Genomic DNA, 19,370 nt, shown 5'->3' on the forward strand with positions numbered 1-19,370 from the left:
CTGATCACATTAGGATGGAAGTGGCTTGTTTACTCGGCAGTGAAAAAGTAACCAACCCATTTCGCCTGACTCCATCTCCTTATATGTAGCGTGCCTACTTCTTTTGTAGATTTGATATCCCAGCTCACATTCATATGGAGCATATTCTGATCTCATGAACTCCTCTTGTACTAGATTCCTGGTGTTGTTACTCTGCCCATACACATCGTTATCTGTTATAAAACTGGTGACAGATTAGCCATAAGTACCAACAGCAAAGTGTGGTGCCATTTTTGGCACTTAGATATCTCATTGGGGTTTCCTCAGCTTTCTCATGCTGTCTCGCATGAGTTAACTGGCAATTTGTCACCGAAACCCTTTTTCCAACAGAACATAAATTATAGGCTTCTGGCACATTTATAGGAAATTGTGCTATTATTCTATCACAGAAAATTATATCTTGATGTTGTGACAAACTTAATGATTATACAAAGCCCTCTTTCCCCCCCAAGTTCTTATCAAGCTAATTTAGTGTAAAGCAATTCAGACAGTGAGACTAAGAAAGGTCCAATATATAAATGTGTGTGTTAAAGCAAGATTGTGAAATGGCATGTCGTGGTTGAAATAATAAGTCTGCTACGTGGTGCTAGATTAATGTGTCAGTTGTCTGAGTCTTTATTAGAGTTAAACACAACCTCTGAAAAGACGGTAAGATCCATCTCTAGGAAAATAAAGCCAGTGTTTTTTCCAGCACAGATGCCTAAGGTTTAGGCACCTGAATAGCAGGTTTGGCTTTTACAGCTGTGCAGCATCTGGAAATTCCATTGAAGTCAATGGGAGACATAGGTGCTAACTTCTGTTAGTAATCAGGCTAGTTAGGCCCATAAATGTAGCCAAGTAAGAAAATGAAATAAGTAAACTTGTTTAGGAGCTAGTAGGTCTGAGTCCTGGAAAATCCCATGCTTTTAAGTGCCTCTTGCTCTCTTAAGGTGGAAAAATGCTGGAGCTTCCACTATTTCATGATTAAAAATGTATGAACGAGGCTGTTCCTAGCTTTTCGTAAAGAAATCTAACCGAATCTGGGTAGGTTATTGATATCGAGAACAAGGACGTTGCTTGGATGGGAGACGTCCAAGGGACACATAGGTGACTTAGGAAAGGGGTTTGGGTATTTCAATAAATCGTGTTCTTCTCTCCGCTGCACCAGGGCAGTGCAGAGCTTGCAGCAGCAAAGAGCTTTCCTGTGTGGCCTTGCTGTGCTCTGGGTTGCACCGGCTGGGCTGTGGAGGCCCCAGGGGAGGGCAGCCGGGCGGGGAGCCTGGGCCCGCAGCGGACAGCCCACCCCCACCCTGTGCACAGATCTGGGGGGTATGGGTCCCCCCCTTTCCCCCAGGAGCGTGTGCAGTGGTGGGGAGCCACCCCCACCCCCCAAGCCTAAGGCTGCAGCAGGCAGTGTGGGGAGCTGGGCTTCACCCCACTGCAGCCTCCTGCCGGGGGCTGTGGACTCTGGTCCTGGCCATGTAGCTCTGGCAGCTGGGGGACCCCCTCTGGGAGGGCTGGGGGTAACAGGGGGCTATGGGGGGAAGTGAGGGGTACCAGCAGGGCCATGGGGGCTGTGGGGCATCTTTCACTTTAATCGTGGATTTTGGGGTTTATATCAGAGAATTCGCAATTTTATTTTTTTTAATCAAGGGCGGGTGGAAATCAGGATCCCTAGTTATAAATCAGCAGTCTGCATTTAACAGACTAAGCACGCTCAATATGAGAGTGGGGTAAGTTTTTCCTGGGAAGAGGGTGAAAACACAGTGTGTCTGTCTGTGTCCTGCTTAGGGAGTTTACTATGGCAGAAATCGAGCACTTTGTGGATCCCAACGAGAAGCAGCACCCCAAGTTCCAAAACGTGGCAGATCTCCGCATCCTCCTCTACTCTTCCAAAGCCCAGGTCAGTGGGCAGTCTGCCCACATGATGTGTCTGGGAGATGCTGTTGAGCAGGTAATGTCACGTGGCCATTTAGACTTGAATTTTACAGTCTGCTCCTCAGGTTAGAATCCCATCTGTTGTATGGGTGTAAATCTTAGTCCCCATGTGCGCGCCCACACGAGAGTGCACGTGCTGTTTGTGGTGCTGCAATCTTCATGTGCTGCACTTGCACACGTTCACTGTTAGTTTGGATTTTTTTGACACCAGGAGATCCCAGGGGCATGCCCAGGGACAGATATGTGCCATTGCTATTTGTTCCCAGGGAAATGCACGTTCCTGCCTGTAGGGACATGCACCATGTGTCCCAGTATAACAGAAATCAAAATCAGGCCCTTACTGGTAAAGAAGGGAGGCACCATCTCACTCCAAGTACCCACACAGGTGTAATTTTACTTCATTGTGCTCAGGTCCCTTATCTGACAAGACAGCAAGAAATTATTCTTTCAAAATGAAATGTCTTTCTCTTTTGATACAAAAAATATCAGCTCTGATGCAGTGGGAGTTAACCTACTGTTCTTTTTCTCATCTCTCTAGGGTGTAATCAATAACTCAGTTTTAGGTTACTTCATCGGCAGAATCTACCTCTTCCTTGTAAAGGTTGGCATATCCCCAGACAAACTGCGCTTCCGACAGCATATGGAGAATGAGATGGCTCATTACGCCTGTGACTGCTGGGATGCAGAATCCAAAACCTCATACGTAAGTAACAAGGTTAAACCCAACAGCGGGAGTTTGGGTGATAAGTCGCACTTTCTCCAAATGCTTCCTAGTCTGGCATAAAGAAGACAGGACACCTTAATCGTGTCAAGCCTGTATTCAGAGGGGAAGCTAAATATGCTGGTTGTCCTCTGGCTTTACACTGTAACTCTCAATTTCAATGTTGTTACACTAGAGTTATACCTGTGCCTGGTAGTAAGACTTGTGTCATGGATAGGCCTTGTGTAAGCTGTAAAATATATGGATAAATTTTACCTTAAGCAAGAGGAGAGGGGGGCCACTGCCTTTCAGCTTGTGTATTTCTGTGACATTGGTACAGAAGGAGACGTGCAGCTGGAGAAATGTTCTTAAGGCAGTTTCCTTACTGCTCCCTCCTGCTGGGACAGCTATTGCTGGGGCTGTTTTCCCTGGCTCAGTCCCTTCCTGCTGTGCTCCCCCTTCGCTGCTGGAAATAAAACAGCTTTCTGACTTTGGGACTGTGTACACTCTGCAGACATCTGACAGACAAAAGGAGGAAAGCAATCTTAAGCACCTTCCTTTTCAATGAGCTAGCTGGAAGCTTGCTAGGGGTATGGCAGGGCCTTAACGTCCTCCCCCCACCACCCACACTTTCCCACTCTCCAATTACTTATTTTAGAGAGGTTATTGCTACACCTAAGAATCTGGAGAGTTTATATTGGTCAGGGGTGAGAACTGAGTGGTGGCATCTCAGGGGTCTTGCTTATGAGTGAGTTAGGTAGGGCTGGGAAGCCCCACTGGGTAGAGCATTAGGATTGACCCACAAAGTTGAAATTGGGTGGGAGAAGAGAGGGATTTTTCCCATGAGTCAAGTTTACTTTCTCACCCCAGCTTAGCCTAAGAGGCCAGAGCTATGCTGCACTACAAACTGCTGCAACTACTTTGGAACTGAATTACAAAAAGGGGCCAAAAAGTCCGATGGGATTGCAGCAGGCACTACGAAGTCTGTTCAGGGCAGATCCCTGTCTCTCGAATTGCTGATAGCAAGAAGGCCAAATGGGACGTAGGGGGTGCTTTCAGACTCGGAGGTTATTGCAAGGAGAACTCTTTGCAGGCTTAGGGCTTAGACGGTTCAATCAGCAGGCATTTGTCTTATTTCCAGGCCGGGTATGAACTTCTGGGTTTGGCTCTCTGTGGAAAGAAATGCTTCGGCGTTCTGTTAACTGTTGCATCCACTTGCTCAGAAGCAGGTCTCTGACCTTTCTGAAGTGGCAAATTGTCTCTCCCAAGCTCAACAAGTGAGAAAAGCCCCAAAGATGCCCCGTTACTTACCTGTGGTACATGCACTTGAATATGAAGGCAAAGAAAGTGAGATGCAGGCCAGATTCTTAGCTGAAGCAAGGCTATCTCTAGTGTCACCTGCTTTGGTGGAAAACATGGCCCTGTGTGAACATGCACAGGGTGGGTTGTTTCCTCTGGAAGCGAGTTGATCCTTCAGATGGAGGAGTGCTGGTGGAACAAGCTCTGCTTATCATAACTGAGCTAATTAGGTAGAAAATCAGCCTGGGGAACGTAGAGGGTTTAAGAGTGAATAAACACACTTGATGGTTAAATGAACAAACAGAGAGAGATGATAAAAGCTGCTGCTCTTGTTTTTCTAGGGGTGGATTGAGATTGTTGGTTGTGCTGATCGCTCTTGCTATGACCTCTCCTGCCACGCCAGGGCCACCAAAGTTCCTCTTGTAGCCGAGAAGCCTCTGAAAGAACCCATATCCTTCTCGAGTACTACACGTCTTCCTTACAGCTGTGCAGACCTGGCATCAAGCTGCCCCCCTGAGCAGGACAGCTCCAAAGTTAGACCTTCATATGGCTCCATAGGTTAAGTCAGGATGCTCACAGCAGTGTCAGTAATGCCTATATGGCAGGTCCAGCAAAGATTTGAGCGTGTGAGTAGCTCACCTCAGGAAATGCAGCGTGAAAATGGAGTAACTTCTGTTCCTTGGCTTCTTGCCTTCTGTTTTTTTCAGGATCCACTTAATCTCTTAGCCATTCATTGCATAAATGATTCATTTTTCTTGAAGAGCATGGCTCAGATGTGGTAACTCAGGATCTGGAGATACCACAGTTGCCGTTTCATTTGCGCTGATCTAAAGAGCGCAGATGACAGGACTTGTTCCAGTTATAGTTGTGACTCTTAGTCACAACTATATGCCGATACACAGTATTTATAGGGATACCTTATTCCTTTAGAGGCAAATGCATTAAGCCAGTAGGAGCCGATAACTAAATTTAATGAGACAATGCGATCCCAAGTTTTTTGGGTCCTGAAATTATTGATTTGTTGCATAGAGTGACTGTCTGAATGCGGTGTTCTCTGGTCTCAAATACCTTAACTACTCTGTACAAAACAGTTAATGTTGTTCAATTCGAGGCAAATAAGGGAGCCATTGGCAAGGCTTACAAGAAGGATGCAAAGCTGGTGCTAGAATATCTTTCCATCTGTGATGAGTGTTACATCTCCGAGATGGAGAAGCTGCTGAACGAGAAAGGGTAAGAAAGTTTTCACCAGTGCTGCTGACCTCCTTTGGTTGAGAATGAGTGAGTGTGTGCATGTAGGTTAAATAGTTTCCCTCACCAATCATTTTTTTGCCAGGAATACCCCAAACGCAGCTTGATTAAACTGCAGCTACTTTCAGTAACTGCTGGTGACAATTCGATCACTGGTAGGGTTCAGGCTATGGACCAACGAGCAGTTTCTGAGTATCCCTCAAGATACAATTATATAAAGACACATAAACATAATATTTTTATACTTCGGTTTTTAAAGTAGATGCATTCTCCCAAGAAAATCCCTCTTTTACACTTTTTAGTAGTCAGTGCTAGTGACTTCCCCGGGCACAGGGTCTAAAAGTGATTTAAAAGGAAGTGAATCTAAAAGGATTTGCGTGCCAGAATTGGCTGGTGTTGACAGGCGGTGAAATGTTACTTTTAAAACGTGGTCCCCCATTTCTCTGACAGGCTGCTACTGTTGTGTGCTAGAAGGTCATTTTCTGTGCAGGTAAGGGCAGCAGCGATTAGTCTGAATTCAGGCTTCATTTGGGTGACTGCTATGCTGGAACATGGAGGCAACAGGCAGAGCTATGTTTAGTGCAAAGGGATGAATTAGGATTTCCTCCCAGTCCATCCAAAGAAACGTTGTTATATTTCCAGGTAGTTTTATCATCTTGAACAATCTGTTGCGCCTAAATTATTTGAAACTGTAGGCAAAGAGCAGTGGGGAATAATGGGTGTATTGTACCGTGTGTGCTTAGCTTTGCACTTTGTCAGTACTGGTGACACTTTCTTTTAAAAGTCAGTGCAAAAGTAACAAAGTGGAGAAAAAAGCACCATTATACGGCATTCAAACCAGGCTTTGTGAAAGCTGATGCACTCATCCGACAGGAATCCAAGCAGAAGAACTTTAGCCTAATAACTTTAACCATTCAGTTTGGAGAAGGCAATAATGGCCAGATCCTACTTCCCATATTAGAGGCTGAAGTGCCGCCCTGCTTGAGTCCCTGAGAACCTGCTAACGCAATAGCTGGGTGGGTCTTTCTCTTCACTCTGCTTTTGTGACTTAGTTTTAAAGCTGGGCTGGCAGCATGGTAAAAAAAAAAAAAAAAAAGATGCAGTAATAGGCTTTTTAGGAACTCCAGCAGGGTGAAACAAGATCACAACTAAGTATCTGCATTTACTGTGGCACCAGAGAGGTGCAATGGGGTCTAGTAGGCTTGTGTTTGAAATTGGGTACACTGATTGTGTATAAGAGTTGCAGCTCATACTCCAGATTTACTTATGCCCCTCGTCAGACTGTGCCTCCATAAACTCATCTGGACACTGGGTCTAAATGAAGACATTTGCCCTTTAATACATTCTTGTGCTTTACCAAGCTATTTGCCTTCATGTGGGAAGCTCCTTGGCTGAATCATCAGGTGGGGTGCATTGACAAACATCAGCATGCTGATGCCTCTGTGGTTAGTCCTGTTTTCTGGATAATTGTATTTATGTAATCCTTTTATGTAGGTGCTTGTGTCAAAAATGCAGCCAAGCTAGCATAACAGAAGCAGTTTGCCAGCAGTAAATCTAGTGAACCTCCCTAAATAATGAACTGGATATTTAAAGCCATGTTAACTTCTGCCTAAGTAAATACTTACACTGCTAGCTTTTAAATAGTTGCAGATTTTTGGAGGGGTTCATTTTTCTGAGACGGCTACATCCCAAGCTCTATATGTAAGCGAACAAATAGGTGTTTGGCCTGACCACTTAATTTAGGAAGCTTGAACAAATCGGGTTTTGGGGTGTGAATTGGTAGTGAATTTTTGAATCCTGTGAAAACATAAAGTGCCCTTCCATCAAAACCAAGTAGTCCTGACAAGGGGGTCTGTGTGTCTGTGTATGAGAGAGACTCAGTGGTGAGTGCATCCCTGGTTTTCCTGCAATTCATTTCTTTCACCCTGCAAGTCTTCCATATTTTAACTTAGTTTATTAGTCACACTTTTTACTGTAAGTAATGATTAGGAACATTGTTACTTTACAGCCATAATAAAAATACTGGTACAGATGAATATATTTAAAAATGAAACTTCCCTGTAGTTCTTCCTTTCATCACTGGAGTGTGCTCTGACTTGCCCTATAGCCCCAGACCAGAATTTAAGGACCAGCAGAAGCAAATGAAGTGACTCTTACTCGAGTAATAACTTGCACTGACTAATACTTGCATGCATTGCCATCACCCCTAAGTTACTGATCTCTTTTACAGGGAATTTACTGTTGAAACTGAAGGGAAAACATTTAATTTAACAAATGACATGGTCAGCGTGAAGAGATTCCAGAAAACACTGCATGGTAACTTTTTTTTTTCTCTCTCCTTTGTAATTGCAACTGTTGAATCAGGAAGTTATAATATACATTGAATGTAGAAGTTTTAGACAAATGCAGAGCCTGTGGCCAAAGTACCTGAAGTTATGTGCCTGAAGTTTTATCTGCTTAAGTCAATTTGTAGACATCTAGAGAACTGGCCTGTTTTTTTCCTTTATTTCTAGCAAAATCACTTGTCTAACTTGCATCTTAGGCACTACTTAGGTTCTCAAGTCAAGGAGAGCAGTTTGCAAAACCCACACCTGATCTGCTTAAATACTGGAGATCCCTTGGGTACCTAAATTTTCTGGTGGAAACCTATTTAGTCACTTAATACCTAATTTTAAGGCAGGATAATCTGATAGTGGAAGCATCAGACTTGAGGAAATGCAGGTTCAGTCTCTGACTCTGCCACATCTCTCTGTCACCCTGAGTAAGTCGCTTAAAGCTGTCTGGGAAACCGGACGGGAGTGCTGCTTTTCACATGATAGCTGCGTGCCAATAGAGCATGTTGCCCGGGCAGTCAGTGTGCTGGGTTTTAAGCTCTTCTCTGTCTGTCTGAAGGGACCTAGACCCATAGCTCCTGTCCCCCAGGAGAATGCCCTGATCACCAGGCTATAGAAAAGGCAATATGAGGGCATCTCTACCTCTGTCTTGTTGAAGACGGGCCACTGGACAGCCAAGAGCTCTCTTGTCTCATGACTCTTGTAAACAAGCAAGGGAGAGCATGGAGGCTGCAAGGGAAGAGGGGAGAGAGCAGCTCAGCCTGGATAAGCCCTGCATGTATGCTCTTCCCCATAGCATTCACCTTCCGCCAGTGTGAGATGCAAGGTAGAGAGCCTGGGTCTGACCCAGTACAACACTCACGTTCTTACTCTGTGGCCCAGGGGTATGGGTGCTGCCCGGGGGGTATAGCTCGGCTCCCTGATCCTGGGATTGCTCATATGTCTGGAGCCTCATCTCTGGGCTATAGTTGGGCTCCCTTTCACTTGGCTTTCTTGCTCTTGGGACTCTTTCATTATTTGCCTGACTGCTAAACAGAGTCAATGGGCAAGGGCTGGTGAGTGCCATCCACCCAGTCTGTTTGTCCTTCAAGGGAGACCCTCCACTTCTGCCTGGCCTTGTCAGCATATGGGTGTCTTTTACATGTGCTCCGGAGTTGGTGAGGGGGCCTTTTAATTAGAGCAGCTCTGAGAGCTGCTGTAGTTGAAGCACCTGCGGCATCTCGTGTATTCGGTGTCCCATGTTTCAAAATAGCGGTAGGGGTGCTTTAACTAAAGCTTGTTCGATGAGCTTTACTTAAAGAGCCCCCCGTTGCCATTTTGAAGTGGGGGCGACATTGAATACAGGAGATGGTGAGGCTGCTGGCGTGTACTAATTAGCACGCTCCAGCAGAACTGATTCATCGAGTCTGCTCTGACATGCTGCAATTAGTGTGTGGGAGCAGCGTCCCCATCTGCATAGGTACCCATGTGGGCTGTGCTCATTAGCTCCCCTGCTGGTTCATCAAAATGTCTCAGACGCTTTCAGAGACTGCATCTGGCCTTGAAGCCTTGAGACCTCAGAAAGGAGCTGCAGTTGCAGTGATGTACATGTCACCCTTCATGAACTGTATAAATATTAATTCTTAGGCCACTTCTTCTGGCCTGTCACATAGGGGGACACTGAGAGAGGGAGTTTGAATGATTTACTCAAGGATGCTAGGGGAATCCTAGACGGAGCTTAAGTTAGAACCAAAGTTTCTTGTTCCCATTTGTCTGCTTCGATCATGAGATACAGATACGCCATCCCTGGGCTTGGTACAAAGAGAGTCCCAGACTTTTGTCTCCAGGTGCTCCCTGTGGGCGCATAAATGTTTAAAACCTTTCTCTGTCATATGATCAGCTGCATTAATCCCAGCCTCCTGTGCAGAAATGCAGCAATGATAAAACTCTGTGCTTTTACAAACTGCTCTGCTAACCGCTCTGTGGTTTGTCTTCAAGTGGAAGAAATCATCCCAAATGTGATCGAGCCCTCCTTTGGCATCGGGAGGATCATGTACACGGTGTTTGAACATACATTCCACGTCCGGGAGGGAGACGAGCAGCGCACGGTGAGCTCTTTCTGCCGCTTGCACCCTGCTCTGGACTGGAGAGTCCAAAGTGCGGACAGCAGATGGGTGTGAGATTTGAAATGATGTTGTTAGAATAGGCAATCGGTGGGAGAAGCCGGGCGGAGCAGGTGTGGTTACCTGCTCCTCCCTGGCAGGGCGTGTGCAGGATCGTTTCAGTATTGTGGCCTCGTCCTTCTTTATTGGCCATAACTTCTCATTGCCGTGTGTGCGCATCCTCATGGTTTTGACCTGAGACCGCTCTAGAGGTGTGGCAGGAGGGAAGTGTGTCTGTGTGTATATAAAGTAACTGGTGCCCAAACCGACTGGAGAAGCCCTGGTGGCAGGCCCAGGAAGAGCTGGCTGGAAACCTGGCCATACTTGCGTTTCTTGTATCCATTTACTAAATTGTTCTTAAAGAATCTGAAAATAACACATCCGTTTTCCATACAAGTCCTCCCTGTGGTTGTCGGCGGGGGGACAGTGTTTCTGAATGATGGACAGCACCTTCAGAGACTCTCGCAGGCCACCTGTGGACACGTTTGGGATCACTTATTATCTGCAGCAGGAAAATAGGGGTGCAGGGATGAAACAAGTGCTCTGAGGGCTGGTGAGGCCACTGATCCTGAAAAGTCCTGCACCATCAAATCCAGTCCCTGTTCCCTTTTGAATGTTTGGTATCTTGCTTTATGCATAGATGCAGTTTTAATTTGTTATTCAGCTGTTTTGAAGCCATGCTCCCTACCTTCAAGTCTCTATTGGGGTGCAGTAGGCTGTGTTAAACCACAAAAAGCAACATAAAGCGTAGTGTACGAGACCTGCCTCACCTCCACTCGGAGGTGTTTTAAGTAAAGATCATCTCTGTTAAGTTTTAATGGGTCACAAAAGTCCCAGTGGTCTGCAGGCATAAACTATCCTGACCGATAGCAGTGAAGAGTCTGGCTCAGAGTATGGCTGATGATGTATTAACTTTTGTATTGTTTTTAATTTTTACCCTGTGCGTAGTTCTTCAGCTTCCCTGCTGTTGTCTCTCCGTTCAAGTGCTCCGTCCTTCCTCTGAGCCAAAATCAGGAGTTCATACCTTTTGTCAAGGAACTCTGTAAGTGAATACCGCTCTGCCGTTCTCTCTCCAACTCTGTTCGTGGGGGTGACTTTCCTTTTTAAGAACACAGGAAAAAGACTGATGGGGGTAAAGTGAAGGGTCTTTTTTATGGTGTTTCCCTGTGTAACAAGCAGTTGCCTGCAGTGAAGGGAGCGGAAACCTACGCTTTCATCAGTCTGTCTTCTTCCGAAGACATCTCCAGCAGTTGAAATTAGGCCAATCTTGCAAAGTTGCTGTGTAGACATAACCTAGGCTCAAAACCTGCTCCCCTGCTTTCCTCCATGATGAGTCATAATGCAAAAGCTAGCTGCTTGCATGTTAAAACCCACGCAGCCTCAGCGAAACTGTAGCAGGCAGTGTGTTTGTTACTAAGGAGGGAAGGAGCCAGGCCTCCTGGATTCTGTTTTCATCTCTGCCACTTGCTTGTCATGTAACTTTGACATAAAAACCCAGACCTCCCGACACCCAGCCCTGATCTCTAGCCCCTAGACAGTCCTTGGCATATTGAAACATTTTGCTGCTGCCAGCAGCATGTCTAACATGTTGTTCGCAGTGAGCATGGAACAGCTGTGATTTGGTCAGATGGTGCCTCTAATGCAGCCTAGCGTGTTAGGATCAGGCTGGTTTTCCACTTCCCTGTGAGCCTTAGACACCAAGGTTAACTTATTCTTCAGTTAAGAAGGCAAACCTTCACAACAAGCTTAAAGAGACCTTTGATTTTTTATTTATTTTATTTTTTTTTAGTATTTTCCTTTAGAAAGAGACTAAGCAAATGCAGGGTGCAGTGCTCAATCTGCACTGTAGTGTTTTCATTGGGTGTGAGACTCGACATCATGAGTCAAAGCAATCTCAGCACTTGCTACTATCCTACAGTCACTATCTGCTAATTAATGACACCCAAAAACGTGCAAGTTGCTTTACAAAACTCAGCTGAAGAGAGAGAGGTAGATGGGCCCCTTTTGCTTATGTGAGCAGCCCCACTGGCATTACTATGACTAACTTCAGGGAAGTACGGGTGGTTTTCTCGGGCCTGATCAATGCATGAATGATGTGGGAAGAGCAGTAGTAGCAGGCATGAGGAGGAGCGTGTCAAATGGCGGTAGGGTTGTCTTGCTGCTGTAGTACGGAGGCAGCTTTGTTTGTGGCAACCCCCTTTGCTTGCCTCTCTGGGGTTCTGCGTTCGGATCCTCCGGCCTGCCAGGGTTGTCACTAATCCCAGCAACGTCCGGTTCTTGCAGCCGAAGCGCTCACCCGGAACGGCATCTCCCACAAAGTGGACGACTCCTCGGGGTCCATCGGCCGGCGCTATGCCAGGACGGACGAGATCGGCGTGGCTTTCGGCATCACGATCGACTTCGACACGGTTAACAGGACGCCTCACACGGCCACGCTCAGAGACCGTGACTCGATGCGTCAGATACGGGCTGAGGTAAAGGCTGGGCTGGCATGGGAAGGGAGCAGAAATCCCTCCTGCTCCTGTGGGGGAAGGGGTCCGTTTGGCAGCTGCAGCGGGCTTTCTGTGGAGAATTCACAGGGAGAAGGGTACGAACCAAACAGAGCACCACCAGCCAGTGAAGAGGCTTTTGTGGGAATGGGAGACCAGTGCTGCCTTCTGAAAAGGGGAGCTCTGGAGCGATTTATGCACCTGCAAGAAGCTGGTGCTTGTGATGTGAGCGTGCTGTGTTGGGTGTAGCATTACCCCTAGAAGTGCTGTAGCAGCATAGGAATACTAGGTGTGGTGTAATGGCCACGTCTGCCTAGTGTGCTGCGTACTATAAGATCACTCCTCTGGTGTAAAACAAGGCTGTGTTAGGACACGTGCAATATCCACTGACAGGCTTCTCCTGGCTTATCAGTCCAGCTGGGAAGTGGGTGTGATCCCCGACCAACCTGGCTGTGCTAGCTGAAGGCTGGAGTATGGACATGGCCGAAGGCTGCTGCATGGAAAACCCAGCTCCAGCTTGACGGCTGTCCAGTAGAGTGGGCCTCCGCAGCACCCTTCCCCTCGCATGTGAATTTGCAGTGTGGTTTCTGTGTAGTTCAGTGTGCTCTTGACAAGCAGCTGGCCAAGCCTTCTGCAGGTTTTCAGCAGGCTTTAAAGCTCCATTCTCAGTTTTGTGCCTTGAAAGAGCCTGACTGGGGGGGATATAGGGCTAGCAGCACTGAGTGGACCCACAGCCCCCTGTTCCAGCTAGATCCTTCACGGGGAAGACTGCTCAGTGTTGGATCTGTTGCCATTCCCTGTGTGGATAGAGCATTTGCAAATCCCTCCCCCCAAGATCTGGCTCCTCTATCCTCTCCAAGCCAACAAGCAGCTTGTCAGTGACCTGTCCAGATATAAACATTAAATAATAAAGAGCAATATCCCCCCTCCTCTACCCCCTCTCTTTGCTCAGCGATTAGCTGACACTTCTGTGGAGGAAGGGATCCAGAACGGGTGCCCTAGCTGATGTGAGGAGAGGCCGCGAGTTGCAGAAACAGGAGGCTCCAGTTCTCACTTCTGCAGTTGGCAGCACTGTGTGTGTTACCAGTGTTAATATTGGCATACCGTCCAGGCAGAACCGTATGTTTCTGACGGGCCTTGATCTAAAGCTAGTTGTAGTCACTGAGGGGGAAACCTCCAGTTGATTCCAGTAGGCTTTATACTGGGGCCTGATGTAAATAGCCAGCATTTTTACTGGTCTGTAAATGGCTTCTGAAGTTGTGTAATTCTGTGATGAATATGCTCACAATCTCTGCAGAAAGAATAGCAGCTCCTGAGCCAGTAGCTCCTCTGTGCTAGTGCTATCTTGTATGGGGCCTCTCCAGACCCCTCTGCTTGCCACTTCATCTGGGTAAATTTGTTCTCTACCTATTCCAGCCTGTGGCATGATTCTGCCGTGTACCAACTCTGCTCCATCTTAGTGATGGCTGCATTTCTTTAATGGGTTGCGCTGCATAGTAGCTCCGCATGAGCTAGAATGAATGGTGATACAGCATTAAGATGCCCTGTTGCTTAGAAACTGTAATGTGGAGGTCTTAGCATTTGAGAAAGAACATAGCATTTGGGGAAAATGAAATCAGTAATTATCCAGGCAATATTATGTAGTAACAATGTCGAGTACTGTCGGTGTACCTGTAGGATTACACTGCCGCTCAATTTGACTTCAGCGGCCTCATACCTTGTCTCTTGCACCTTCCTTTAGGTCTCTGATCTTCCTACCATAATCCGTGACCTGGCAAACGGTTGCATAACTTGGGCTGATGTGGAGGCCAAGTATCCGCTCTTTGAGGGACAAGAGACTGGCAAAAAGGACACAATAGAGGAATAGACTATGAACCTGACACAAACCCTATCAGATGCCCACTTTTTACTGTTCATGTTAATATGAAATAAACTTATCATGTGTATTATTCAAAGCTGCATTGTTTGTGCACCCAGGGACTATTTGGTTTTATTTTTTTCTCAATTGCTGCCTGATTTTAACTTCAAACTGAAATAATTGCAATTAAAGCTAAAGGTGTTCTGAATAAACACGCCATTGCATATGCTTGCTTCTCTGTGTTATGCAGCCTTATACTTTTAGGAGGCCTTTCATGACTCTCTTTGAGCCAGTTCTTTGTTGTAATTTCTTGGGTTTCAGTTAGAAACTTTGGGCACATGGAGAGAACAGATGGTTCAATGCTGGGGAGGGCTGAGTTGCACACCCCTGCTCTGCCACAGATTCCTGTGTGACCTTAAGCAAGTCACTTAGCCTCAAACCCACAATGGGACTTGGGCGCTGTGATGCTCTGCACTGCAGCACCTGGCCCCCATAGCAGAATACACAGGTGGTGGGTTCCCTGCCTACCTGGAGAGTTGGGCAATTTGGAAGGGAAGCCGTGAAAGCCAGCATGCCCAGTGGGGCAGCTCCTTTGCTAGCCAAGAGGAAATGCTGAGGATGAGGTTGTCTGCAGCCCGAGAGCGGAAAAGATGTAAGCATCACCAGAAGGCACGCCCATTCACTCAAGATGCACAACTCTGGTCCTTCTGGAGTCCTTGGCTGGATCACTCCCTTATTAAAGCATAGCTGGATGCCTCACCACTTGCAATGTAACCATAGGAGTGGGGGAGGCAAGCCCTGCTTTTCAGAAGCTGACCCCAGTATGGATGTCTGTCACCATCTGTGCATGCACGCTGAGCTGGAGTCTTCAGGGCGTTGCTACTGAGCACGTGCCTGCATGCACTGGAGTCACGGAAAAGCAGCACATCTGTCCACATTGAAACTGGTTTAACTTCCTTTGCATGCTTGAATGCCTGCACTGCATAGCCGGACAAGTCATGCTGAGGTAGGTAGAGCAGCTGCATGAAGAGCATGGGTGAGAAGGTGGAATCCTCTTGGCCGTCTGAGATGTCTGGGTGGCCGGCTCCTGAAGAAACCCTGCTTTGGCAACCCCAAGGTAGAAGGAAGACAAGTTGACGGAGGGGAAGGGTCTTTCACCTCCTGGTCCTAAGCAACCACCTTATGAGTTAATGAGCTGCGAGGAATGGAGTCAGGACAGGACCGGTTAGTGAAAACAAACTTTTGCCTTATGCACCTGATGGTGGGCTGTGAGGGGCTCCTTCCCCTTGTCATCTGGGAGCTCAGTGTTGGAGCACTCTTCCAGGAGGCAGGAAATGTAGGATTAATTCCCTCCTGCCTAGTCCTAGAATAAAACCCAAAAGCAGTTCTGGGAGCACAAATCTCCCTGCCCCAGTTCAGTGCTTAGCAGGAGTCTACAGCCATGGTCTCACTAGCGCACATCCTTGCTTTGAGTTGCACCAAGAATTTGAGATTCACTGGGCAGCTGCGAACTCCTGCAGCCTGTGGTCAGGGTCAGTTGCTGGGGAGTGCGGGAAGCGGAGGGCCCTGAGCCGGGATCAGTTTCCTGCAGCCAGAAGCTAGGTACCTGTGGGGTGGGTGGAAGGCTTTCCCTCGTGCTGTATTTCTAGTGGTCAGCTCTAAGCAGCTGCATATGCAGCTTGCAGGTAACTTTCCCCTGCGTTGTGTGGGGAGCTAAGGGGGTCTCACGCCGCGTTCTGCATTCACTTGGGCCAGATACTAGGAAGTTATACAACACATTGCTTAACTTTCAGGCTCCTCTGGATCTGACTGCGAGTCCCCTTATCCCATGAGTCTTACTGGCTTGCAAGGGGACTGGGTTACTGAACTAGGACTTCTACCCATGTATATCTAGCTGGGGCAGATGCTTCCCTGTGGAGAGGCTCCCATGGCATGTGAAGGGAGGAGGCTGCTACCTGTTCCTGTCTGGGAGAGGAGGAGGAAAAGCAATGCAAAGAGTAAGCATCCAAAAAGCTCTTGCTACAAGGCACAAGACAGGCCAACAAGGCCTGGAGCTATCAGCTGTTTTGTGCAGTCTGTTTATTGCTGCGTTGCTTACAGTGCACGGACAGGGAGGACCAGGTATGTGATGGCAGGGTCTGGCTACAAGAGGTGCGGTGAATGAATTACACTAATGCCAGGAGTGTCAAAGATAGGACCCGTGGAGCTGTTTCATCCAGCCCACAGGGCTGTCTGTCACATGCACCATGTGCTGGCCCTGGCCCAGCACATGCAGCTGATCTAGGGTATGCACACGTGATACCCACACCAGACTGGCTGTGCTTGCTAGATCCATGCCAGGTCCAGATCTTGCCCGCAGACCAGCCATCCATGTTGGATCCAGTGCACGGGGCCCTTCTGGTGTGGGCTCCACGTGCAGCGCGTGCCCCAGACCAGCCCCACATGTCACACGGGAGGCTTGGGCTGGCGCATGCTGCATGTAGTGTGTGGGGCTGGCACAGGCACACACGTGGCTGCTCCAGGGCACATGCTGCACGTGGTGCCTGTTTGTGGGCCCAATCCAGCCCCAGACCCGTCATTAGGCCCTTGGAGCTGCATGATTTTTGACACCCCTAGGCTGCAGAGTCAGGCCAGTGCTTTTCCTGAGTGACCAGAAATTTCAGCGCTTGGCCTGAGGTTTTCCCAGGGGGCCTAGTTTGTACAGCAGGAGCGCTCAGCCTTTTCTAGGAGCTCCTTCAAGATGTCTCAACATCGGCCCCCAAAGTCAGTAACTGATTTTGGCTGGTGGCTCCAGACCAGCAAAACAGGAATGCACTGAGCTTTTGTGTCTGCCGGTCTGTTCGCTTGGCCGATAGCGTGAGTAAAAGCTACGCTCAGTTTAAACTTGTTGAATTGCTGCATGCTTACTCAAACCATGTTGCAGTAGGAAGAACAGGTCCTTGGGTAACCTGTTATTCAGGACCATCTTGGGGGGCCCCTAGACAAAGAGCACCCCTGTCTGCTGAGCTGCTGAACTCTCCTGGTTTGCAAGGCAGCAGTTGGTCTAATTTAGTGAAGCTGCAGCCTCTCCACCAGCCACCGGCAGCCTGGGAGCAGGCAGAAAGCCCAGGAGCCTGGGAATGGTGTCCATTCTGGCTCCCACCGCTCGGTCTTCATTGTGCGGTTCAGCACATCATAGCAGGGAGAGAGACTTCATGTAGTCTCGGGAGGAAAATGCCATTCCCATTCCCGCTGTACCCATTCAAAGGCCCCACAACAAATTTGAAACAAATCTGGAGAGAGACAGACAAGTTAGAGGGAAGCCGACAGCACCAGGAGCCGTGCACCTGCAAGAAGCCATCTGACCCCCCACCCCTCCTCATCTCATGAAATGCAGCTTCTGATGCTCATTTGAGACCAAATGGAGGCTATGAATATTCTCCAAGCTCCCACCGCAGCTGCACAGGACCCGTATGCCAGTCTGCAAATTATGGCCTGGATGATGTATGTCACAGTTGCTCCATTCAAACCAATGGGATCCTGGCTGAGGTAGTTGATTAAGGATGCCGAAGACAATAAAGATAAGTGGAGTGATGCGGATTTGCACCAGGTGCCAGACCCCAGGAGCTCAAAATAAGCATCAGGGTGTGTAGTCACATGATTTCAAACTGGCATGGCATATCTCAATGTATGCATTCAGTGCACCTGTGCTATAATTTGGAAAGTCTGGGTCTTATTTTTAAACCAGATGCAGTGCAGTGTAGCTGGGCTGCAGACGGTGTGTTTCCTGCGTGGTTTTCCTATTGTGGGAAGCTAAAATGCAAGTGATACCCATTCAGGATGTGTCTGACAAGCAAATCCTTGCCTCAAGCAACCGCTTTAAAGCATTTCCCAATGGGGCTGTCTGCGGGGAAGCTCGTCTTTGCTGTTCTGTCGTGATTTTGATCTCATCTGGAAGGGTAGACGCCGGCCTTGTTCTTCCCACGGGGTGGCACTGTTAGTCTGTAACTTCCCCGATCAAGCTGCAGTCCTTCAGGAACTCAGGGAACCTGATCAAGTTTTGCTGCTCCTGGCAAAAGGGCTGGTGAAGTCTCAAGTCTTGTAGTCGCTGATGATCCTCTTAAAGCTCCCGCTCCAGGTGTCGAGTGATTAGAGAAGCCACTCGCCTTTCATTTAAAAGGTAAGTTTCTAGCCCTGGAAAAGCTGGAATACGTGACCCTTCAGTGCTCAAAAGAGAAAAAGTGTTCTGAATTGACATTTAATTCATTACTTTCTATTTCATGGTTTTTAAGCGATCCTCATCATTGCAGAGATGTCTGGCTCATCATTTCTAAATGTATAGGGCTGGCCGGGCTGGTTTTGTTGGCTATATGTGCTAAGGTATTGCCAGGATTGGGACCCCCAATTAACACAGTACATGCATGTCATCAGAGGCAGTTCCTGTCCCAAACAGCTTCTCGTCTAATGCTTCAACCTCACTCATCACACCAGGGACTTGGCTTAGTATAGTGCCCCCCTAGGCTTTCATGCCCTGCCAGCTTTCTGTGATGAAGCAGTGAGGAGGTTTAGGGACCACAGCCGACGAAGCTGCGGTCCTTTACCTTCCTCCTCCCATGACTGCAAATTGTGCATGTTCCTGCCCTCTGGGACTTTGGGTTAAACTTGGGGCACTGCTATGGACCCATCCCTGTGGGCACAGAGGGCCAAGGGATGGGAACAGCTGCCTAGAAGCCACCTCCTGGGCACAGTTGTTGAAGTCTTTGCTACTGGGATCTCCTTTTAAATATGAGCCTGGAGGAAAGCAGTGAAATCTGCCCATGACATGCATTGATACCCCCTGCTCTCCATTGCGGTCTGTGTTAGCAAGGTGGGGGATCATTCTGGGTTACAGCTGCCTGCTATCGGGTCCTGAGGTCTCTGCCCCGGTGCTCTCATGGACAACAGCAAAGCTGCTCTTTGCTCTGCTGAAGTTCGCCAGAGTGTGAAAGGGGGCTGTGCTGCCCAGGTACCGCTGCGATCACCCAAAATGCACTGGTCACTACCCCTGATGGCCGAGGCTGGGGCTCGTCCCCGGTGCAACCTCAACCTGGCTGGCACGTTCAGTGCTGTTGCCTATGTCTGCTCTGAGCTGCATTCGCTCGATCTGTTCCCGGCCTGAACAAGCTGCAATATATTTCAATGATTGAGGGTTTAAAAGGGAGAGAAAAGGGGTGCTTGGAGATGCTGGCGTGTTGTGCAGTTGGGGTTGGTTTCGCTGCACTAGCTGCTGGCGGGTTCTCTGGCTTGACAAGCAAACACTGAGTATCTAATGCATCTGAATAATGTGTTTTATTGCTAATGGCGGCAAATGGCAAAGGGGCAGCGGGG

At 48.0% G+C, this 19,370-nt stretch overlaps 1 protein-coding gene across 1 annotated transcript in view; it reads left to right on the forward strand.

Moving 5' to 3' along the window:
* GARS1 (glycyl-tRNA synthetase 1) overlaps nucleotides 1–14,252 on the forward strand; it is a 35,041-nt gene extending 20,789 nt beyond the window's left edge. Inside the window, exons 9-17 of the mRNA XM_006275856.4 lie at nucleotides 1,810–1,972; nucleotides 2,495–2,659; nucleotides 4,297–4,404; nucleotides 5,040–5,185; nucleotides 7,434–7,519; nucleotides 9,514–9,623; nucleotides 10,626–10,719; nucleotides 11,961–12,151; nucleotides 13,908–14,252. Coding sequence (XP_006275918.2) covers nucleotides 1,810–1,972; nucleotides 2,495–2,659; nucleotides 4,297–4,404; nucleotides 5,040–5,185; nucleotides 7,434–7,519; nucleotides 9,514–9,623; nucleotides 10,626–10,719; nucleotides 11,961–12,151; nucleotides 13,908–14,033 — 1,189 coding nt within the window. The 3' untranslated portion in view covers nucleotides 14,034–14,252. The remainder of the gene's footprint in view (nucleotides 1–1,809; nucleotides 1,973–2,494; nucleotides 2,660–4,296; nucleotides 4,405–5,039; nucleotides 5,186–7,433; nucleotides 7,520–9,513; nucleotides 9,624–10,625; nucleotides 10,720–11,960; nucleotides 12,152–13,907) is intronic.
* The last annotated feature ends 5,118 nt before the right edge of the window (nucleotides 14,253–19,370 follow it).

This window comes from Alligator mississippiensis, chromosome 5, assembly GCF_030867095.1.
Source record: "Alligator mississippiensis isolate rAllMis1 chromosome 5, rAllMis1, whole genome shotgun sequence".
Taxonomy (NCBI): Eukaryota; Metazoa; Chordata; order Crocodylia; family Alligatoridae; genus Alligator; species Alligator mississippiensis.